The sequence below is a fragment of the Rattus norvegicus genome, chromosome 3 (genome assembly GCF_036323735.1).
Source record: "Rattus norvegicus strain BN/NHsdMcwi chromosome 3, GRCr8, whole genome shotgun sequence".
Taxonomy (NCBI): Eukaryota; Metazoa; Chordata; class Mammalia; order Rodentia; family Muridae; genus Rattus; species Rattus norvegicus.
The window spans coordinates 65,209,271-65,229,254 of record NC_086021.1 but is presented as its reverse complement, the minus strand read 5'-3'; the positions used below and the strand labels follow the sequence as shown (position 1 = coordinate 65,229,254).

At 43.0% G+C, this 19,984-nt stretch overlaps 1 protein-coding gene across 1 annotated transcript in view; it reads left to right on the top strand.

The window, feature by feature from the left end:
• The window catches only part of Ly75 (lymphocyte antigen 75), an 87,484-nt gene that overhangs the window by 31,624 nt on the left and 35,876 nt on the right, over positions 1 to 19,984 (top strand). The window contains exons 12-16 of the mRNA NM_001427146.1: positions 3,612 to 3,811; positions 5,309 to 5,451; positions 14,392 to 14,473; positions 16,278 to 16,346; positions 19,185 to 19,299. Coding sequence (NP_001414075.1) covers positions 3,612 to 3,811; positions 5,309 to 5,451; positions 14,392 to 14,473; positions 16,278 to 16,346; positions 19,185 to 19,299 — 609 coding nt within the window. The remainder of the gene's footprint in view (positions 1 to 3,611; positions 3,812 to 5,308; positions 5,452 to 14,391; positions 14,474 to 16,277; positions 16,347 to 19,184; positions 19,300 to 19,984) is intronic.

The following is a 19,984-nucleotide window of genomic DNA, read 5'->3' as shown; positions in this document are numbered from 1 at the left end:
TGCCAACCGGTGGTAGTGATGAATTGGGGGGAGGGGGTGTGTCTAGAGAAGGATAAAATAGAAAGATAAGAAGGCACAAGCTCCGTTGGGCCATAGTGGCATACACCTTTAATCCCGGATCTCAGAATGAAGAGGCAGGTAGATCTCTGTGAGTTCGAGGCCAACCTGGTCTACATAGTGGTTCTAGAAAACCAGAACCACATAGCCTATGGAGAAAAACAACAGAGCACAAGCTCAGTAAAGCAGAAGCTTGCTAACCAAATGCTTCACCCCAAAAAAACAAACAAAACAACAACCAAAAAAAAAAACCAACAAAAGGAAAAAAAATCCACAAACACAAACAAAAACACATGTGAAATCCGTGTTTAAAACTAAAGTGACATTACTGAGTCCTGCGTGAAGCCTTGTGGACACCCACTTCCTGACAGGTCCGTGAGAAGAAGGGGGGCCATCCCTGCTACTTTAGCTTGGAGAGACTTAAAAGGGGTGGCAGGGGGAATGCCACCGAAGGAGTACCAACTGTGCTGTGAGAAAGCCCTCGTTCTACTGTAAAGATACTGCCTAAGTTTTTAAGAAGCAAAGAGGTAGACCACAAAGTGGCGAACACCACATCCCTCTCCAGCACGCTCGTCACCTGAGCTTGGGGATAAGGGCATCGGTGGTGTTCAGCCCTGGAGTCTGTGAAACCCACGCCAGAAGCAATGCTTTTGTTCTCTCCACTCAGTCCATCTGATAATCCATTTCCAAGGCCAATGGCCCAGAGCCAAGACCAGCACCATGAGTGTGAGGGTTGGGTTTGTTTTGTTGGGGTGGTTTTTTCTTTAAACATTTCCTATGAAGTAGTTTACATTTTTATCTATCTGTCTCCTGACTTCCTACTGAAGAATTAAACACGTATTTGTCTTAGTCTCTGTGAGAATAAATTAGGAAGGCAGTGTAAGTTAGCATTTATTTCTAAAGTTAGTTTATTTGTCTTCATACAGCTCCAAGCATTTATCATAATTTGCCTCAGAAACCAGAAGAATGTAGAAGTTCCACCTGACTTTAGAGCTGAGAAAATACAGGCTCCAGTGATTCGTTTAACAAAATATGCCTGCTTATTGATCAGTAAAATCCATTATCTCCTGACTTCCAAGTCAGTGCTGTTTAGATTGACTTGTCCAAACAAGATAGGGCTTGCAAGTCATTCTACATTTCTCTTTTCAGATGTATGATACTATCTCGTGTTGATATAATGTGATCATTAAGATACTTTTCTATAGCATTGGAAAATTGGACTGTGTGATCTTACCATAGAGCACAGTACTTGAAATAGAGGGTCTTCACAAACTTGGTGACTTGTGATCATGACTACCAGCGTGCGTGGCATTAATAATAATAAAATCACCTTTTCACACAGAGCAGGGAGAATACAGCTGCTAAGCCTGGTTAAACAGCACTTAAATTAGAAATATTTTAGAAGGTAAGACATAGACTTCTTAAAATATAATCCCTGCACTCAGGAGGCAGAGGCAGGAGGATCTCTATGAGTGAGGCCAGCCTACAGAGCCAGGGCTACACAAAGAAACACTTGACTCAAACAAAACAAAACAAAACAACAACAATAACAACAACATCCCAGCAAGAGCATAAAAGCTGACTGGCCATGGCCATGCTCACCTTTAATTCCCAGCACTGGGGAAGCAGAAGCAGGTGGATCTCTGAATTCTAGGGCAAACTAGAATTCATAGCAAGTTTTGGGCTAACCATGGCTACACAGTGAGACTCTGACTGGAAAATAAAAAGTAGAATTGTGGACGTAGTGCAGTGTTAGAGAGCTTGTCTAGTATGCATGAGGTCATGGGTTGAGTCTCCTATACACCTCCTATATGTTGAATGCACGTATACACTAAACATCTCATTCTTTGTGGGCAAGTTGGAGAGGGTATGAAACACTGCCCCTAGCGGCCCCCGGTTTTTAAGGCGGAGCACACGCTGTTGTGGTCTTTTTGATAATAACTTCAGCTCTCCAGGTCAATCGTGAGCATGCCGTGTATAGGCCAGCAGAACAGGGAATACACAGCAGCACACGCATGCAGGGGGCGTGACATGTGTTCTCCATTCCTACCTCTTGCCGCCATATATACTTGCAAACCGTGGCATGCATCTTCATCTGGTGGGAGAGGAGGTGCCCCTCTTACTAACTGTGAGCACGGACACATCATTCATTCTTTGTTTGAGAAGCTCTGATCATACAAACTACCTTCGAAAATGTTACGAGCACAGAAAAGTCAGATGGCTGTCAGCGGAGGTGTGAGTAAGCGTGTACTTCCGCATGCTCCTTCTACTTTCAATGCCCCAGCCCTTCCTGTAGATCTGACTCTGGGAAGGATTAGATTTGAAGTTTACTAAATAGCTTTGAAATTCCCAAAGCTGTTACGCTCCATCGAGCTACCATCCTGAGCCGTTATCCTCAAGCACAGCGATTGCCCACACTGCCCTGGAAGCAGACTGCCTGAGTTCAAATCTAGGGTCAACTCTCGTTAAGTATAACCTTGAAGAAACCACTTAGAGCGTTAGTCTGCACACTGGGCACTGTATGCAGGGATCTGAGGGACTCTGGCCAGGCCGGAACGGCCAAAGAATTTCAGCTCTCCCAGGGGAAGCTGGAGCCAGGTGGGCTGCAGGGGGCAGGCAGTTATGGGCCAACGTTGAGGCCAATACCCAAGAGGTGACTGTGCTTGGCTCAAACATATAGCTGGTTGGTCCAGTGACCTTTGGGAGAGAACGCTCTTCCCTGGAGTGTTAGAGCTTGCCCGTTGGTGAAGTAACTCGCGCACTTTAGTCCCTGTGGCTAGGACCTAATAAACATTTGGGGTGAGTTGGGGTCTAGAGGCAGATGCTTTCTGTTGGCCTGGTCTGAGATGTTAGGCATGCGTCTAACATGGAAAGACTTCGAGTGTTGTCCTTACAGGGCAAATTGTCACAGTCCTCGTTGTGGGCTGCCGTGATCACGTGTTCTAGGACAGGAACCTGGTTGGGAGTAGATTTAAATGCCTGCCGTTCTCCGTTATGAGAATCACAGGGGTTCCTGAATTGGCTCTACAATACCAGGTTTTGTGTCTGGTGGCACTGTCCTCTGCCCCACACTCGTCCTCACTGCACTGACAATGGAACCCATCTGGTAGGGGTTCCTTAACAGGTCCCTGTAGAATGACACCCACAGCAAACGCCTGTGATGTCCACCTTCCTCATTGCTGTTCTCAACAACCCGTTTCTCTCTCTCTCTCTCTCTCTCTCTCTCTCTCTCTCTCTCTCTCTCTCTCTCTCTCTCTCTTTCTGTGTGTGTGTGTGTCTGTCTGTCTGTCTCTCTGTGTGTGTCTCTCTGTCTCTCTCTGTCTCTCTCTCTCTGTCTCTCTCTCTCTGTCTCTCTCTCTCTGTCTCTCTCTCTCTGTCTCTGTCTCTCTCTCTCTCTCTCTCCCTCTGCTGTTTCTCCTACTCTCTCTATCTTGGCTCAGTGGTGGAGATTTTAAACTTCGAAAGTTTTCATTTTTGTTTGTGGCCTCGTATCACCCTGATGGTGCCTGATCTCTTAAAGTTTTAATTTTTTAACCTTTCCGATCCCACCCCAGCGTCTCCGGGCGGGTGCGTGGCTATGTCCACTGGAAAGACTCTTGGCAAGTGGGAAGTGAAGAACTGCAGAAGTTTCCGAGCACTTTCGATATGCAAGAAAATGAGGGGACCCCAGGCATCCGAGGAAGCGGCCCCGAAGCCTGACGACCCCTGTCCTGAAGGCTGGCACACCTTCCCTTCCAGCCTTTCTTGCTATAAGGTAAAGTAGCCGTCCTGGTCGGCCCTTCCATGGGGTCATCCCTCTGCCATCCTTGCTCATGTCATTGTACAAACTAGGTTCCTCCTGTAAGCACACAGTGCCTCACACAAATGCTTGGGGGCCTGGTGTCCTTAGCAAAGCATCATGGGTCTCTGGTATCAGACAGCTCAACTCGACCCACGTCCTGCCCTCAAAAGCAAGACTAAAGCCAGAAGAACTTTCTCCTCCATGGTTCTTTCCCTCTGAGGAGTTGAGTGACCTGTAGCATGATGACATCGTATGTAGGCTTCTCCTAAGCCCCTAATTCTTCTCATTGGATTAGCATTCCTTCTTGTATAAAGAGAGCCAGTTCTTATTGTGTTAAAATCAAAACAATTTGGGGTCTGTATCATTTATATAGCTCCATAAACAAACCTCCCAATGCCACTCTCAAACCCATCAAGGTGATTACATGTATAGATGTCACTTAGGGTTTGACGGAGGGGTGGTGAATTCTTCCAGATTTTGGTCAGCTGGCTGGGTTGTGATCTGGTGTCTGTTACCCTTTACTCTAGGCCTCAGACTAAAGGGTGGCAGCTGTCAGATTGTTTTGTTCATAGTAAATTACTGGAGCCCAAGAAGGGGAGCCCAACCAAGTTGGTGCAGTTCAGGCCTCTTGCCTCAGCATACTACATGGCCAGGTCCCATGTGAAGGTGGGGAGAAGCATGTTCCTCTCACCAGGAGTCATGGCTGGAGGGTATGTGAATACATGACAGAGAACTGAAGAGTCAGGACCAGTAATCAGACAACAGTGGCTTCATCTTCCATGCCTGCTTCCCCACTCCCTTCTCTTTTTGAAGTAGCTAAGCTCCTTTGGTGTGGAGTTAATCGTCACAAATCAAAAAAAAAAAAAAAAAAAACAGTCACAAGTGCCAGGTTTTGATTTGGCACTGTCTGTCGATGTTCACACACCCATATAGATAGCTCTTTGATTGTTCCTGATAGAAGATGAGCTCTGTTCTTCTGCAGGCTTAGTGTTTGATGCTCAGAATTGCGGTGCTGACAAATTTCTTTGCAGAAGACTACTTCCAGAATGTCCCTGTGTACTCTTTCAGCCTTGACCCCTTGGTGCGCTTTCTCTTGAAGGCCCTAGGTAGGCAGATACTTGTTGGAGCAGTTCTCCATTCTGGCTAGAGACAAGTACTCACCTGGTGATGCGGCCATCACTGTGTGGGCCTCCGGTTCACTCTGGGCAGGACTTGTCTTGTGTGCTGAGTGTGCTTTTAGTTATGCTTCCATTTCCCCTGAAGGAATTCATGTCAGAGACCCACACATTCGACTGCCACTGATAAATCTACGGATTTTTTTTTTTTTTTGGTTCTTTTTTTCGGAGCTGGGGACCGAACCCAGGGCCTTGCGCTTCCTAGGTAAGCGCTCTACCGCTGAGCTAAATCCCCAGCCCAATCTACGGATATTTTAAGATTATTCCAGAAGAACGATATTCTCTTTCTGTGAAGGTGTTCCATATAGAAAGAATCGTAAGAAAGAGGAACTGGGAGGAAGCCGAAAGATTCTGCCGAGCCCTCGGAGCACACCTACCCAGCTTCAGTCACAGGAGTGAAATTAAGGACCTTGTCCATTTGTTAAAGGACCAGTTCAGGTAATATTTCTAGAATAAGTGTTTTTGACCTAAGCCTGATGTCCTCTTGGTGTTCAAGGTGTTGTGATTTAGCATCTAAAAACCCATTCCACGCTTTGCAGTCAAGCAGCATCCAGCCCCTTAACTGCAAAATACCGAAGAGATCCAAAGCCAACCGAGGCATGGTCCTCCCCCTTTGTGTAGCACATACCAACAGCCGGGTTAAGAAAAGCGTGGCAAAAAGCATGGGGCAAAGACAAGGACAACCTGGGACAAAGCCCAGGGAGTGTCTCTGGTGTAATCAGGGCATATGCCATGACGGAGGCTGATTCTTAGAAGGTACACGGTGTTGTGAAAGGTAAGAGAGGAAAAGGAGCCAGAGAACACACAACAGACACGGAGTTATGAGAACAGAGTGGACAGCTGAGGAGCAAAGAAAGTGAGGTGGGGTAAGGAAACAGAGTAGCTTTCTCATTGGGGAAGAAGTTTGCTCCTAACGGGGGAAATATCGAACCAAGTTAGTCTCCAATTTCACTTGCGAAAAGGCTAGTCCTGTAAACACACACAGTGTGTGTATAATTGCACAGACAGAGCCATGGTGTGGATCCCTGGTGGCGTGCTAGCCTATCATCTGTGAGGCTTGACGTCCTCTTCCCAGGAGTGCAAAAATAAATTAATGAGAACGCACAGGGTGGGTCTGTAGGTTCTCTTAGGGCAACTAGTTAGAAAACTCCTACAGCGGCCCCTGTGGAAGCCACATGGAGGAAGACCAGTAAGAAAGGAGACTATCAAAGTGGCTCTGGTCACTGTAGTTGTAACGTCAGCATGGAAGGCTTTTCTGACCTGATTTCCCTGATGTCTCTCCGGACACCTTAGAGAAATATAGGTCAGCTGACACTTTCCAGACAGCCACAGGGATTAGGGGCTTCAACACCACAAAATTACCTTTTCTTCACTTTTCTGAACACTAAAAGGTGTTTGTTTAATCAAGGTATACTAGGATAAGTGACTTTAAAAAAAAAACCACAAACATATTCTAGTGAATATTTTCTCTATGACTATGAATTCAACAAAAGCCCTTTTCTCCCCCGAAATAAAAGTTTAAAAATCTAAGCAGCCTTGTTCTTTTGCACATCATTAACTATAAAAGATGTGTGAAGATCAGTCCCTGAAGCATATTAAGGTAGGAGATGCTTGCGATGTGTTTGGTTCCCAGTTAACTTCATTTTTGAAGAGAGGGATCTAAACAGTATGCATCACATCCTTTGAAAGAACATGTCAAAGGCATACACTAGCTCAGATGTGAACTTGAAAAATCAAGAACACGCAAAAATAAGTCATTTATTATAAAGGAATTCAAAGCAAGAGTATAGTTTAACCCCAAGTCATGGTAGTTAATGTATGTCATTGTAAGAATAGAACAAAACTATCCTAAATGTTAAAAGAGAAGAACATGATAAAGGAAGGTTGTAGGGACTGTGGAGATGGCTCGGGAGGTGAAAGACTTGCCACACGTGTCCCATGATCTGAGTTTGACCCCGGAAGCTGTTTATAAATTGTAGTGTGCACATCCACAGCTCCCCTGTGGTGAGATGGGAGGTGGAGACAGGAGCAATAGCCGGGAGCTCGTGGGCCACCTAGTCCGGAATACGCAAAGTGCCAGGAACTGAGAAACCCTGCCTCAAGAGGGTCAAAGGAGAGAACCAAGTCTTGAAAATTGTTTACTGATGTATACTCAGTGCAGACACACACACACACACACACACACACACACACACACACGACACCATGCACAGATATGTCACACACACATGCATACACACAAAATTTTTCTTTATTTTAAAAGGAACACTTTAATAAATAACAGGGTTTTAGCACTCTTTCTAAATCAAAACTAGAATGTAGAAACAGAATAATTGTGAAATATGAAGGTATAATAAAGTATTCATTTTATCTGGAAACCATATTTTAGAAACATTTAACATGCAGTAGAGTTAAAAAGTGTCCATAAATCAGACATATGAGGGGAGGGAAGCTGTGCAATGTCCACGTAGAGAACTATAAGAAATGAAATCACGAAAGATTAATCTAGCAAAATGTAAGTTGGCAAAGGCCCAATTTGTACATTATCTGTTTTGATTAAGTTCAAGACTACAGATTTGTTCAATAATGAAATCCAATTCTGTTTTGCTAGAAAATACATAAAACAAATCTGGCCATTAATGCTTGTCCAGCCCTGAGAATATGGTGTTGCCGTCCTGGGTGGAAGAAAACACAGAATGGTTGGTTTTTTTTGTTTTTTTTTTTTTTTGTTTTTTTTTTTTGGTTCTTTTTTTTTTCGGAGCTGGGGACCGAACCCAGGGCCTTGCGCTTCCTAGGCAAGCGCTCTACCACTGAGCTAAATCCCCAACCCCACAGAATGTTTTAAGACGGTGCATTTCAGTAGAGTCCTGCTCTTTAGAAGCTAAGGGGTGTAGTGATGTTTAATGTATAGAGTGTGGGCTCACCAACACAGGTGTCTCTCAGCTGCTATGTCCCTGGCTTATTACATTTTGATACATTTTGCTTGCCTGTGCTGTGTGTGGGGGTGTAGTATGTTAACTCAAATAGCAAAGGAATTAACAGCCACAAGCTAGCTATTGTGTGATCAGATTATAATAGGCACTAGAACGGCACCGAGAAAAACACCTTATTCATTTCTGGCTCAAATATAAATATATCATGTGTTTGATATGTTTAATTGATATATAAACTTAAATATAACACTTAAGTCCATATCTGTCATAATTAATGATAGAGCATTTTAAAATGCATTCTCATAAAAGGCAGAAACGGGTAAGGGCATCTATTACAGTCTGTTGTTGAGCTATTTTGTAACCTTATATTGATAGAAAATGTTATGTGTAAATATATTACGTGGAGAAAAAGGAAGATTATAAAAAACTGTAAAAATATGCTGTTCACATTGGAAACTAGTCTGCAAAATACATAGAAATAATCAATGTGTATTATATCTAGCAAGCAAGACTTTGAGTGATTCTTAAAATATTCCATTAGGGGGGTTGGGGATTTAGCTCAGTGGTAGAGCGCTTGCCTAGCAAGCACAAGGCCCTGGGTTCGGTCCCCAGCTCTGAAAAAAAGAAAAAAAATATTCCATTAGGAGTTTATTTTTTCTTACCATATTTCATGGGTTTTCTTTATCATAGCTACTATTTCTTTTACAAATAGGTCATGGCAGCATACCCCTGCAGTCGATCCTAGCATTAGGGGTGTGGTAGCAAGAGGATAAGGAAGGAGTTTAAGGATTGAACCCTGATTTTCATGAATGCTAGGCAAGCACTCTACCACTGAGCTGTGTCTCGACCATCTTCATTTCCCTTTTGAGACAGAAGTCTCATGTAGCTCAGGCTGGTTCACTGATTATGGCCCATTTCTGAGACCATACTGACTAACAAACTTGTAAATTCTACTGATCAACCTGTCTATGACGTTGAGCAGAAAACCAAAGCCTTTGGTATCCGGTAGGATCAGAGAGGTCCTTGTGGTAGCTGCCTCCGGGATATGGCCCCTTAAATACACTGCCAATGTTACCTGAAGTTTGGATTTCAAACAAGGCAACCTAAGAAGACCACAAGCTTCAAGCACACATGAACTCTTGTACATGAATGCACACTCGTGCGCACACACACACACACACACACACACACACACACACATTATCTAGGTGAAGCATTCTTAGAACATGTTTACAGAACAAACTCTCAATTCTATGCAAGGAATTACCATCTCCAGCTGGAAAAGAAGGCATGGATAAATGCAGATATTTGAGAGGATCAATTAGTAGAAAAGATGTCATAGTCTTATATGGTAGAAATAACCATTCAGGACACCTATGGGCAGAGTGGGGCATACAGGAAGACAAAGCTGGATCGAAAGAGGCTACTTTTATTGATTTGTTTCCTTTTTAGCACTATTGAACACCCCCCTTGAAAATTCGTATGAGTTCAAGTGTAATACTTGGAAAGTATGTAAAAAAGTAACGAAGAAAATGAAAACCATTTCAAATATTGCTTCTAGGCAACGTTTTGTGGACATCCTCTCCATTCTACTTCCATTCCTGTCGACATTTTCATAAAAATATCTGAAAATGCACTAATTAAATTCTTTTCTTCTGTCTACAAAAGTAATGGAAATTGAAGTTGGGAAAGATGAAAGTGTAGAGCAAAACCAAAACAACAACAAAATAAACCAAAAAGCCAGCCTACTACGGTGGCCTGTAGGAACCATATTTCATTTGTGCGCTCATGCCAGCGGGCCAACAAAGACCATACAAAGCAGGCCGTGTTATCTGCTTAATAAGAGCTCCATCATGAAGCAATTGTTTGCTTGGGCCTTGTTAGAAAAAGCACATTCTTTAAAACCAAGATGGCCACAGTAGTTTAAAGGAATGGACAGAAGCAGGGTCATTTACACTAGAAAGTGATTTTGAAGTTCACTCCTTGAATATGTTAGCTTTTATTACTGGAATTGACCTTCTCAGCAAGAAGCCTGCTGCCCACCACAAATCGGTATCCCTTGCCGCGGAGTTAAGACTGATGACTGCTTTATTTTCACAGTCTAGGGTCTATATCACTGTTTGGATTTCAGTTAAAAAAAAGGGCTGGAGAGATGGCTCAGCTGTTAAAGGCTAGGCTCACAAACCAAAAATAAAAAAAATAATAAAAATTAAAAAAAAAAGGAGTCATGATACACCAGCTCATTAAGGCTCTTAGACCGTTGCAACTCTTAACGACATCCCAATGGGAAACCATTGTGGAGCCGAAATAACCCTGGGATTAGAGAAGAAAGCCTTGTTCGCAGCCATCACTGTTGTGTACACTCCCTTCTGTGCAGAGGCATAAATGGCTTTAGATAGAAATCTAGACTTTGCAGACTAAGAGCCCTCATCAAGTCCCATTTATTGGGGGTTGTGGCTCAGATACTGTTTTCCTTAGCAACCAAATGCTGCAGGAAATTGGATTGAGAGTCAGAATTTTAACACAATGATACTTACTAACCTTTTATGCAGCTTCTCCGAATAGCCTTGAAACTATATGTGTGTTGTAGGAACAGTTTAGAAAGAAAATGGGAATGTTTCATTGTGATGAGACTTCCCAGTTAGGAGCATTTTTTTTTTCTCTCTCCAGCTTTCTTGAAATCTGCATTAGCAGTATGCAGTGGATAATGTAGTTTCCAGCTTATTCTTTATCTGGAAACACACACGGACACAGACACACACACACAGACATATACACATAGACAGACACACACAGACACACTCACACAGACACACACACACACACAGACATATACACACAGACAGACACACACAGACACACTCACACAGACACACACACAGACATATACACACAGACAGACACACACAGACACACTCACACAGACACACACACAGACATATACACACAGACAGACACACACATATACACACAGACAGACACACACACAGACACACACACAGACATATACACACAGACAGATACACACACAGATACACACACAGACACACATACACAGACACACACAGACACACACACACAGACAGACACACACAGACACAGAGACAGACAGACACACACACACAGAGACATACAGACACACACACAGACACACTATGAGCACCTACTGTTGTTCTCTGTATTTATGACGCTGTAGGGAATCCCTTCAAATGAAGCTGAAAACTAAATATGGGGTTGAAATGGAGTTCGTCCTCTGAAAGTAGTGTTGATTAGAGATATTTTGGACAACTGAGCAAACACTTTCTGTAAGAAGCCGCCCTCTGATCTTCAGCAAAGGACTCGGAAATGAGCTTTAAAGTGGAGAAGTTTGTCAGGATGGAGATCCGCTGGCTAAGAGGCCCCAGAGCTGTGGAAGGATGGGCAGACCAGGGCGAAGGCTGGGGGTACTGGGTAGCTGGTTGAATCTAAGTGATCTTTGGTCTTTCTTCCCAGAGGAATAATGAACTGTTACTAGGTAAGAGAAACACTCTAAAGGGTGTGTTAGGGAATTTCCAAGGCTGAAGTGTGTAAGGAAAGACTTGGAGGAAAGAGTTTTATCATCCTAAGAGTCTGAGGAAGAAAACAGCTCTGCTGTCTTAGCTACCTGGCTGAAGGGTGACCTGTGTGTGGTAACCGTCTGGACACTGTGGTTCAGGGACTTGTGGTACAACAGGAAGGCCATGAGAGAGTTGAGAGACAGCTGAAAGTTGCAAAATCATTATAGCTGCTGAATTTAAACTGGTCTTAATCATCTCCATTAGATTTTATCTGGTCTGCGAACTGGTGATTACTTTCCACATATATAGCAGCAGAGCAAATGTTGTTATATATTCTCCTATTCTGTAAGAATACTCAAACTTCATTAAGTCGAAAAGATGAGAAAATACTGACTGACATTAAGCTATTGGGGAACTTTGAGAAAAGGAAGAAAGCATGTGGGGTTTTGTTGTTGGTTTTTGCTCTGTTTTGTTTTGTTTTGCTTTGCTTTGTTTTTTTTTTTTGTTTGTTTTTTGTTTTTTGTTTTTTTTTTTGGTTCTTTTTTTCGGAGCTGGGGACCGAACCCAGGGCCTTGCGCTTCCTAGGTAAGCGCTCTACCACTGAGCTAAATCCCCAGCCCCTGCTTTGTTTTATCTTGTCTTGTTTTGCTGTGTAGCTCAGGTGAGCTGGAACAGGCTACCTAACCCAAGCCAGCTTCATACCAGCCATCCTTCTGCATCTAAGCGCTAAGGCTATGGATGTGTGTGACCAGGGCCAACTGCAGTTATCTTACTAAAAACCGAGAAGGTAGTATAAAGTTAGGTTAGTACTTCAGGTCACTAAAAAATTGCATAAAAATATTCAGGCTTATACTTCTCGGTAACTCTAGCTGTACATTCTATACATTCTGCAAAGCTAAACAGTAGTGATTATTTTTGCACGTGGGTCCTACCTCTTGTGAAATACATATTCATATTCTATTTATGCATGTATTATGTGTGCATGTATATATCTTATGTGCGTATTACATATGCATAATATATTCATATTATATTTACATACCTTGTGTGTACATGTCTACATTTATACATGCATACATATGTATACATACATGTGTATAATATACTTACGTTATATTTATGTATACATGTACTGTACTTATACCACTGATAATCGTGTCCCAGCACAAAGTTAAATCAAAGGAATATAATTTGGCTACTTGTTTAAGCCTGAGAAGTCTAGATTTTAAGGGATGCTTTTAGTTGGAATTGGAGACAGAGGAAGGTTTTGCAATTGGGTCCCTTGTCATATATGCAACAGAGGGAAGGGTATTTCTTACACGTGTGTTCCTGCCTTCATGTTTGCATATATTCGTCTGTGAGGCATCTAGCTGCATTCCATGGAACATGGTAAGTGCTTGGATGTCTTGCTCCAGAGAAATATTAGCAAACTTTTAGGACCTTTCCCTCCAGCCTCGGGGAGTGTTTGTACACTGCAGTCCTTCGTGACCTCTCTGTATGCTGCAGTTTGACGATGTTCTTCATTTGGTGACTCCCGTGGGCTCATATGTGTCATGTTGTCCTGGCTGTGCACAAGAGGCATTTGATCTCACGCTTCTCTGCGGCATCACTGTGCCCAGCTCGATGCTATTACATACAAATATAAAGTTAGTGGTATTAAATAGAATCATGGAAGTGTTTTCTACTTAGAGTTTTAAAAAATGACTACTTGCTCACTTTAAAATTACCAGACTAAAAGTATTTTAAATCTTTCTTTAATAAAACTTTAGCCAAGGGGTTGGGGATTTAGCTCAGCGGTAGAGCGCTTGCCTAGCAAGCGTAAGGCCCTGGGTTTGGTCCCCAGCTCTGAAAAAAGAAAAGAAAAGAAAAAAGAAAAAAAAAAAGAAAAAAAAAACTTTAGCCAAATAGCTTGTTTCACATTATAAAGAAAAGATATTTGATAGTGCTATAAAGACTCTGAGAGTGTGTGTGTGTGTGTGTGTGTGTGTGTGTGTGTGTGTGTGATGGAACCTAGGGCCCTGAATATTATAGGCAAGTGTTCCACCTTTGGACTACATCTTTAACCCCTAGACACTGTTTTTAAAATGCCATTGTTGGGGTTGGGGATGTAGGTCACCTAGTCAAATACCAACACAAAACCCAGAACCAAGTGCCAGCACCACATAAGACATGGTGTCTCAGGCCTCTAATCCCAACACTTAGGAGCTGGAGACAAGAAGATGAGAGATTCAGGGTCACTCTTGACTGCACATAGGGAGCTCAGGGCCATCTTCACCACATAACCCCCACTCCCACCCCATCTCAAAAGCAAGACAAGCAGCTGAGGCAGTGACATGCTCCAGAGCACTCGTCACTCTCACAGAAGACCCGGCTTCCATTTCCAACACCCACACCCGCAATTCCAAGTCTAGAGAAGGAACACAGAGAGGCAGGCGGCCATTTTACCACTGACTGTATCTGAAAATATTGCCGAATATGAAGCTTTGCAGTAAGGACTTACAATAATCATAGTTTCTGTTTTAAAATCCAAAGCAGAATAGATTTTTGCCTTTCACTCACAGAAAGCAACTTAAAATTTAGTTTTAAACATGTGGTACCTTGTGGGGAGGGATCTGTAAGGGTAGGACTGGCGGGAGAGAAGAAAGGGGGTGTCACAACCAAGATGCAAAGTGAATAAATGAATAAATTAAAGAGGTTTTAAAAAGCCATGTGGTACCTTTTCTATGACTGCTCTGGGCTAAGCGCTTGATTTTTGTTTCTTTGTGTAGTTTAAGGTTGTCTTTTCTGTTGGTTTCAAACTCCTGAGTATGCATACATGTCTCAGTCCCTTTGAATGTGTGAGTGCTAAATATGTTTACCAGGTATTGTCCTAAATGTCTAATACTGCCTCCTTTTATCTTTTAACACAGTGGGCAGCGCTGGTTGTGGATAGGTCTGAATAAAAGAAGCCCTGATTTGCAAGGGTCGTGGCAGTGGAGTGACCGTACACCAGTAAGTTACACCTTTCCTGTCGGAAAAAAAACACGGGAGGAATGTTTCTTTCCAAAGCAAGTAAATTCGCTGTTAAATAAAACATCCAAATCTAAAATTTGTATGGAACTTTGGAAGGCCCTAGTTAGCCAAAGAAGTTTCCACCACAAGGACAACTCTGGGGATGTAATTCTGCCAAAGTATATCATTCTGTCTGAGAAAGCTACAGCATATTGACACCAACATGCTAGGACATGATACTGGGACAGATTGAGGAGGGGGAGGGGTTTGTCAAAAGATACAAAATTGTATTTAGATAATCAATAAGAACAAGAGATCTATCATTGTGCCACATTGTTTACGCACACATGTTTTAAAATAGAAACAGATTTACTTACAGGATGTGGGGAGGAAGGCACAAAGTATTCATCTTATCTTTATTTATTCATTTCTACTTTATTTATTGTGTGTGTGAGCCGGGGGGGGGGCGGTGGAGTCCAGTGGACAACTTTCAGGAGTCAGTTCTTTCCCTCTGCCATGTTGATTTGGGGACTTGAACTCAGCTTATCAGCCTTGGCCGCAAGCGCCTTCACCCACTGAGCCATCTCGCTTACTCCACTTATTGTTACTTTTTAAAAACGTGTATATTTAGCATCTCTATATAGAGTTTTTAAAAAATGGAGATATACGGACATCATGGCAATCTTTGGAGAGTACAAATTATTTTCTAAAGCTTTCATTTGTACTATTTTGAGTTTCTTTCTATTATCAATAATTAATGGGGAATATTTATTTTTGTCATCTAAAATCACTAATGAAGAAAGTATCTGTATTAAACATAAAAGTCGAACCTAAAAATATCCTTGAATAATACTTGAGTGTTTACCTTATCTAAAGAAAGGTTTTACATGATAATCCGCGCGCGCGCGCGCGCGCGTGTGTGTGTGTGTGTGTGTGTGTGTGTTAACTTATTGAATTTTTACATGTTGCCAAACTGGCATTACAAAATATCCCTGGGTATCAAAATTCTCACAGGAAAAAATTAGGTACAAAATTCAGTGTCCTGGGGATTAGAATTTCCTAGCTATTCTTACAGATTTTCTTTTTTCTTTTTGTTTTTTAATTATTTATTTACTTTACATCTTGATTACAGCTTCCTCTCCCTCCTCTCCTCCAGTCCTTCTCTCTCTCCCCCCACTCCCCACATCCACCCTTCCTTCCTCCCTCCCCTTTCATGGGAGACCTCCAACGAATAGCAACCAGCCTTGGCATATCAAATTGCAGTAAGACTAGGCAATATTCTCCTGTTGAGACTAGACAAGACAGCCCAGTCAGGGGAAAGGGATCTAAAGGCAGGCAACAGAGTCAGGCCCTGCTCCCTCTGTTAGGTGTCCCACATTACAGGATACTTCTAAGGGCCCATTTCTGTATTATTTATGTCAGTTCATTCTGTGTCCTTGCTAAATGACAGTCCACACACTTGTTTTCAAATTGAAGAATAGCTGAAATTAGTTGATCGAATACACCACATCTCCAAATGCTTAAAAAAAATATGCTCTTTGAGCTGTTGAGTCTGGCTGTTGGTGTGATTTAATGCTCCACCAACACCACTTCTGAGACTGTGGCCTGGTGGGGAACTAAGGATGCTTCTGCAGTCCCAGAGCCCTCTCATGACTTGGCATCCAGAAGGTCCACAAAGTGAAGTATGGAAATGCTTTCTTTCTGTGGCCAGCGAGCGTGCGTGGACTATGAACGCTGCCCAAACTGTATGGAAGTTGCAAATATTGTATCAGCCAATGTTCTCAAGGCTGACTTGTCTTCTCAGGTGTCTGCTGTGATCATGGATTGGGAGTTTCAACAGGATTACGACATCAGAGACTGTGCTGCTGTCAAGGTTAGTACCCACTAGAAAATCAAAATTAAAAATAAAATCCAGGGGGTTGGGGATTTAGCTCAGTGGTAGAGCACTTGCCTAGCAAGCAAGGGCCTAGCAAGGCCCTGGGTTCGGTCCCCAGCTCTGAAAAAAGAGAGAAAAGAGAAAAAAATAAATAAATAAAATCCAGGAACTGACAGCAGATTGGTTCTGTTTGGTTTATTTTCCGTAGGCAACAGGACATTTTTAAAACTGAGAAAGAATAAGATGAGCCAAGAATGAGAGGAAGATTTATCTTGAGAGACATTTCCAAGACAAAGATACAGCAGCTAGGACTGGGAAATATCCCAAACAGATTAGGCATCTTGTACAGAATCCACTTGTTTATCCATTTTATAAGTGATGTGTCTGGGAGGTCCATCAAGACATGAGAAGGTATCAGTGATAGGGTTCTTCACAAGACTCCCGCATAGCAAGAGACAGACAGTTCAATAAGCTCTGATGCCATTGGCTAGGGGCTCCAATAGGTGAAAGAGAAGGTACAGACAATGAGGGGGTTATTGTAAGAGTGAAATGACAATGGTATTACGATGGTAGTCTTGAATAGGTTCTTTATGAGCCAGGCACTGAGGCAGGCACTTAATGTGTACACAGTCTAATGAAGTAGGTACAGTTACCATAATCTCAAGTTGAGAACGAAATTCCAGCTTAGATGAGTCAGAAGTAAAACTTAAACCCACACACGTCCAGGACCGTGATATTTTACCACTGTGCTATTTCGCCACATTCTAGCACATCTCCAGGGCTGGACCTGGCCAGGGTGGTGAAGGAATGAAGAAAAGACAGACACCCAGACATGCAGACACACAGACACACATACGGGCTGGGAACAGGAGGACTGGAGTCTCTGCTGGAGAAACCACAGCACCCCTGAAGTTCAGCATTGTTTTTATATAGACTTGACCTGAGAGGCCGGGTTTTTGCACAGGGCTGAACAAGGAGACAGGCTCAGCTAATCCAGTAGGAGCAGTCTCTGTAGGTGAGCAATCCTCAGACTGTACGTTTCCAAGGGAATAAGCTATGGTAGACATTTTCTGCACAATCAACGTCTACATTCATATTCCCTGGTGAAGCCTTTGGTATCCTTGACAGCCATGTGAACAGCACACATTGCCTCAGGACTTCGCTTCCTCTGCCCCTATTATATGGGTACACTATAGCTGTCTTCAGACACACCAGAAGAGGGCATTGGATCCCATTACAGGTGGTTGTGAGCCACCATGTGGTTGTTGGGATTTGAACTCAGGACGTCTGGAAGAGCAGTCAGTGCTCTTAACTGCTGGCCATCTCTCCAGCCTCCTCTGCCTCCATTCTGCTGGCAAGTTATTCATAGAAACAGGCAGAAAGCTGGGTGCCATAGTGCACACCTTTAATCCCAGCTCCCAGGAGGCAGATTTCTGTGATTACGGGGCCAGTCTAATCTACAAAGTGAGTTCCAGGACAGCTAGGACAGTAACACAGAGAAACCCTGTTTCAGAGGAGAGAGAGACGACAGAGACAGAGACAGAGACAGACAGAGAGACAGAGAAACAGAAACAGAAAGACAGAGAGACAGACAGCGACAGAAAAGCAGAAGAAGCAATGTTTTTCAAAGGGTCTGGGGTTGGGGATTTAGCTCAGTGGTAGAGCACTTGCCTAGCAAGTGCAAGGTCCTGGGTTCCGTCCCCAGCTCCGAAAAAAAGAAAAACAAAAGGGGCCTGATATATTGTGTTTAACTAGTTCAAATACAGCATAGGTATAAGACACGTGCTACAGTAAGTTGAAATCTAGAGAACGGGACTAAAAGGGGGAAACTGAATGCTTAAAAAAGCAAAAGGCCATGAAGCAGTTTTGAGAAAACCACAGAAAGTGAAAGAAAGCAAGGGACAGGAGATTCAAGTGTAGCATCTTCACTCCCAAAAAAGGGTCAGAAATGCAAGGTAGGTGCAAATGAAGACGGAAGGAACACGGCCTTCAGGGTAACCCTTCTCGTGGGCAGCTGTTACGTCACTGGTTCACTTCATAGGATTTACAACTGAGAACAGGTACAAACCTCAGAGAAGTTAACATGCTGTTCAAAAGGACACGGATGCAATGAGCTGTACTTGGAAGGAACATAGACCTCCACGTGTGGAGAGATTTTAAAGCTACCAAAATAAAATAAATGAACAGAAGAGGTGCCAACCAGGGCCCTGACCTCCTGTCCAGAGATTCATGCCTCCCTCACCACAATGCTCATACATTTGACCTTAAGAGAAAATGAATCATAAAAGTGATGGTGGCCCCTCCTGGCTCGTGCCTCAGTCCTGGTCACACATCCTACAAGTGGACAGAAACACCGAAGCCGGAGCCCATGCTGCTGAGCCCAGGAGTCTCTGTCACTTTCTGATCTGTTACAGCAGATTCTATAACAGATGCTACATCCGTCTCTCCCAAACTTGAAAAGTTCAGGATGCTCAGCACGTAATGTATACTAGCGCAGAACTGTCCTTCTACAACCCAAAGCACAGTGAACGCAGATAAGGAAAAGGTTTCATTGTAATTTTTAAAAGAAATGAGAAAATGAAAAATATAAAGTTTCACGTCAGCAAAAGGTGGACAGCAATTAGCATTTTGGACATAAGTTCAACCTTTGTTTCCTTTGTCACTTGGAAAACCCTTGCCTGAGCCGTTACTATTTAACGTTCCCATTACTTCATCTGTTCATTTTGCAATTATGGTAGGCGATAGAACTAAAGTGGAGGTGGAGGTCATGGCTTCCAGCATTCGGGAAGAAATGCAACCGTTTCAGAATATCCCACCATCTTTTTCATTCCTTAGGTACTTGACACACCTTGGCATAGAGCCTGGCATTTCTATGATGAGAGGGAATACGCTTATTTGAAGCCTTTTGCTTGTGACGCAAAACTTGAATGGGTGTGCCAGATTCCAAAAGGCAAGTCACCTCTTTTCCCAACCTTGAACACTGCAAATGTTGGGCTAGAAGGGTATTCTGGGAAGAATGAAGCAGCAATGAAGAGGTCAGAATTGGACGGGTCTTTGTAAAACTTAGAAGCGATTTTCAGTCAACTCCAAGATGCTAGTAGTTGATGTAAATTCAAATTCAAGAAACCAGCTTAAAAATGACAGTAGAGCCTGCAATGACGAGGGGGGAGGGAGGGGAGAGGGAGGGAGGGGACACAGGAAGGAGGGAGGGAGGGAGGAAGTCAGGTATAGTGGTACACACCTGTAGACTCCAGCACTTAGGGGTAAAACAAGATTGCTAGTCTTGGATTTCGTGGACTCCATAGAGATACCTTGTCTTTGACAAGATTATAAACAAGAAGCCATGTACAGTTTTAACTGTCTTACAGCGCTATTGGTGGAAACTATCCAAAATGAAAAGATCTGTCTCAAAGAGAAAAACTAAACACACTTGATGTGTATGTATGCAGCACTCTTAGGAAAACTGATGCTTTGGGTCCCAAGGCCACATGAAATTAGGGCCAACAAATTTACCCTATACTTTCTGAGATTAAGCAAAGTGTATATTTATTTGAAATCACTTTTGCTGCAGCTGTTTTGAAATGGGATGGGAGGCCACTGGAGTTCTGTGAGGGCCACTTCCCAGGTGCCTCTCG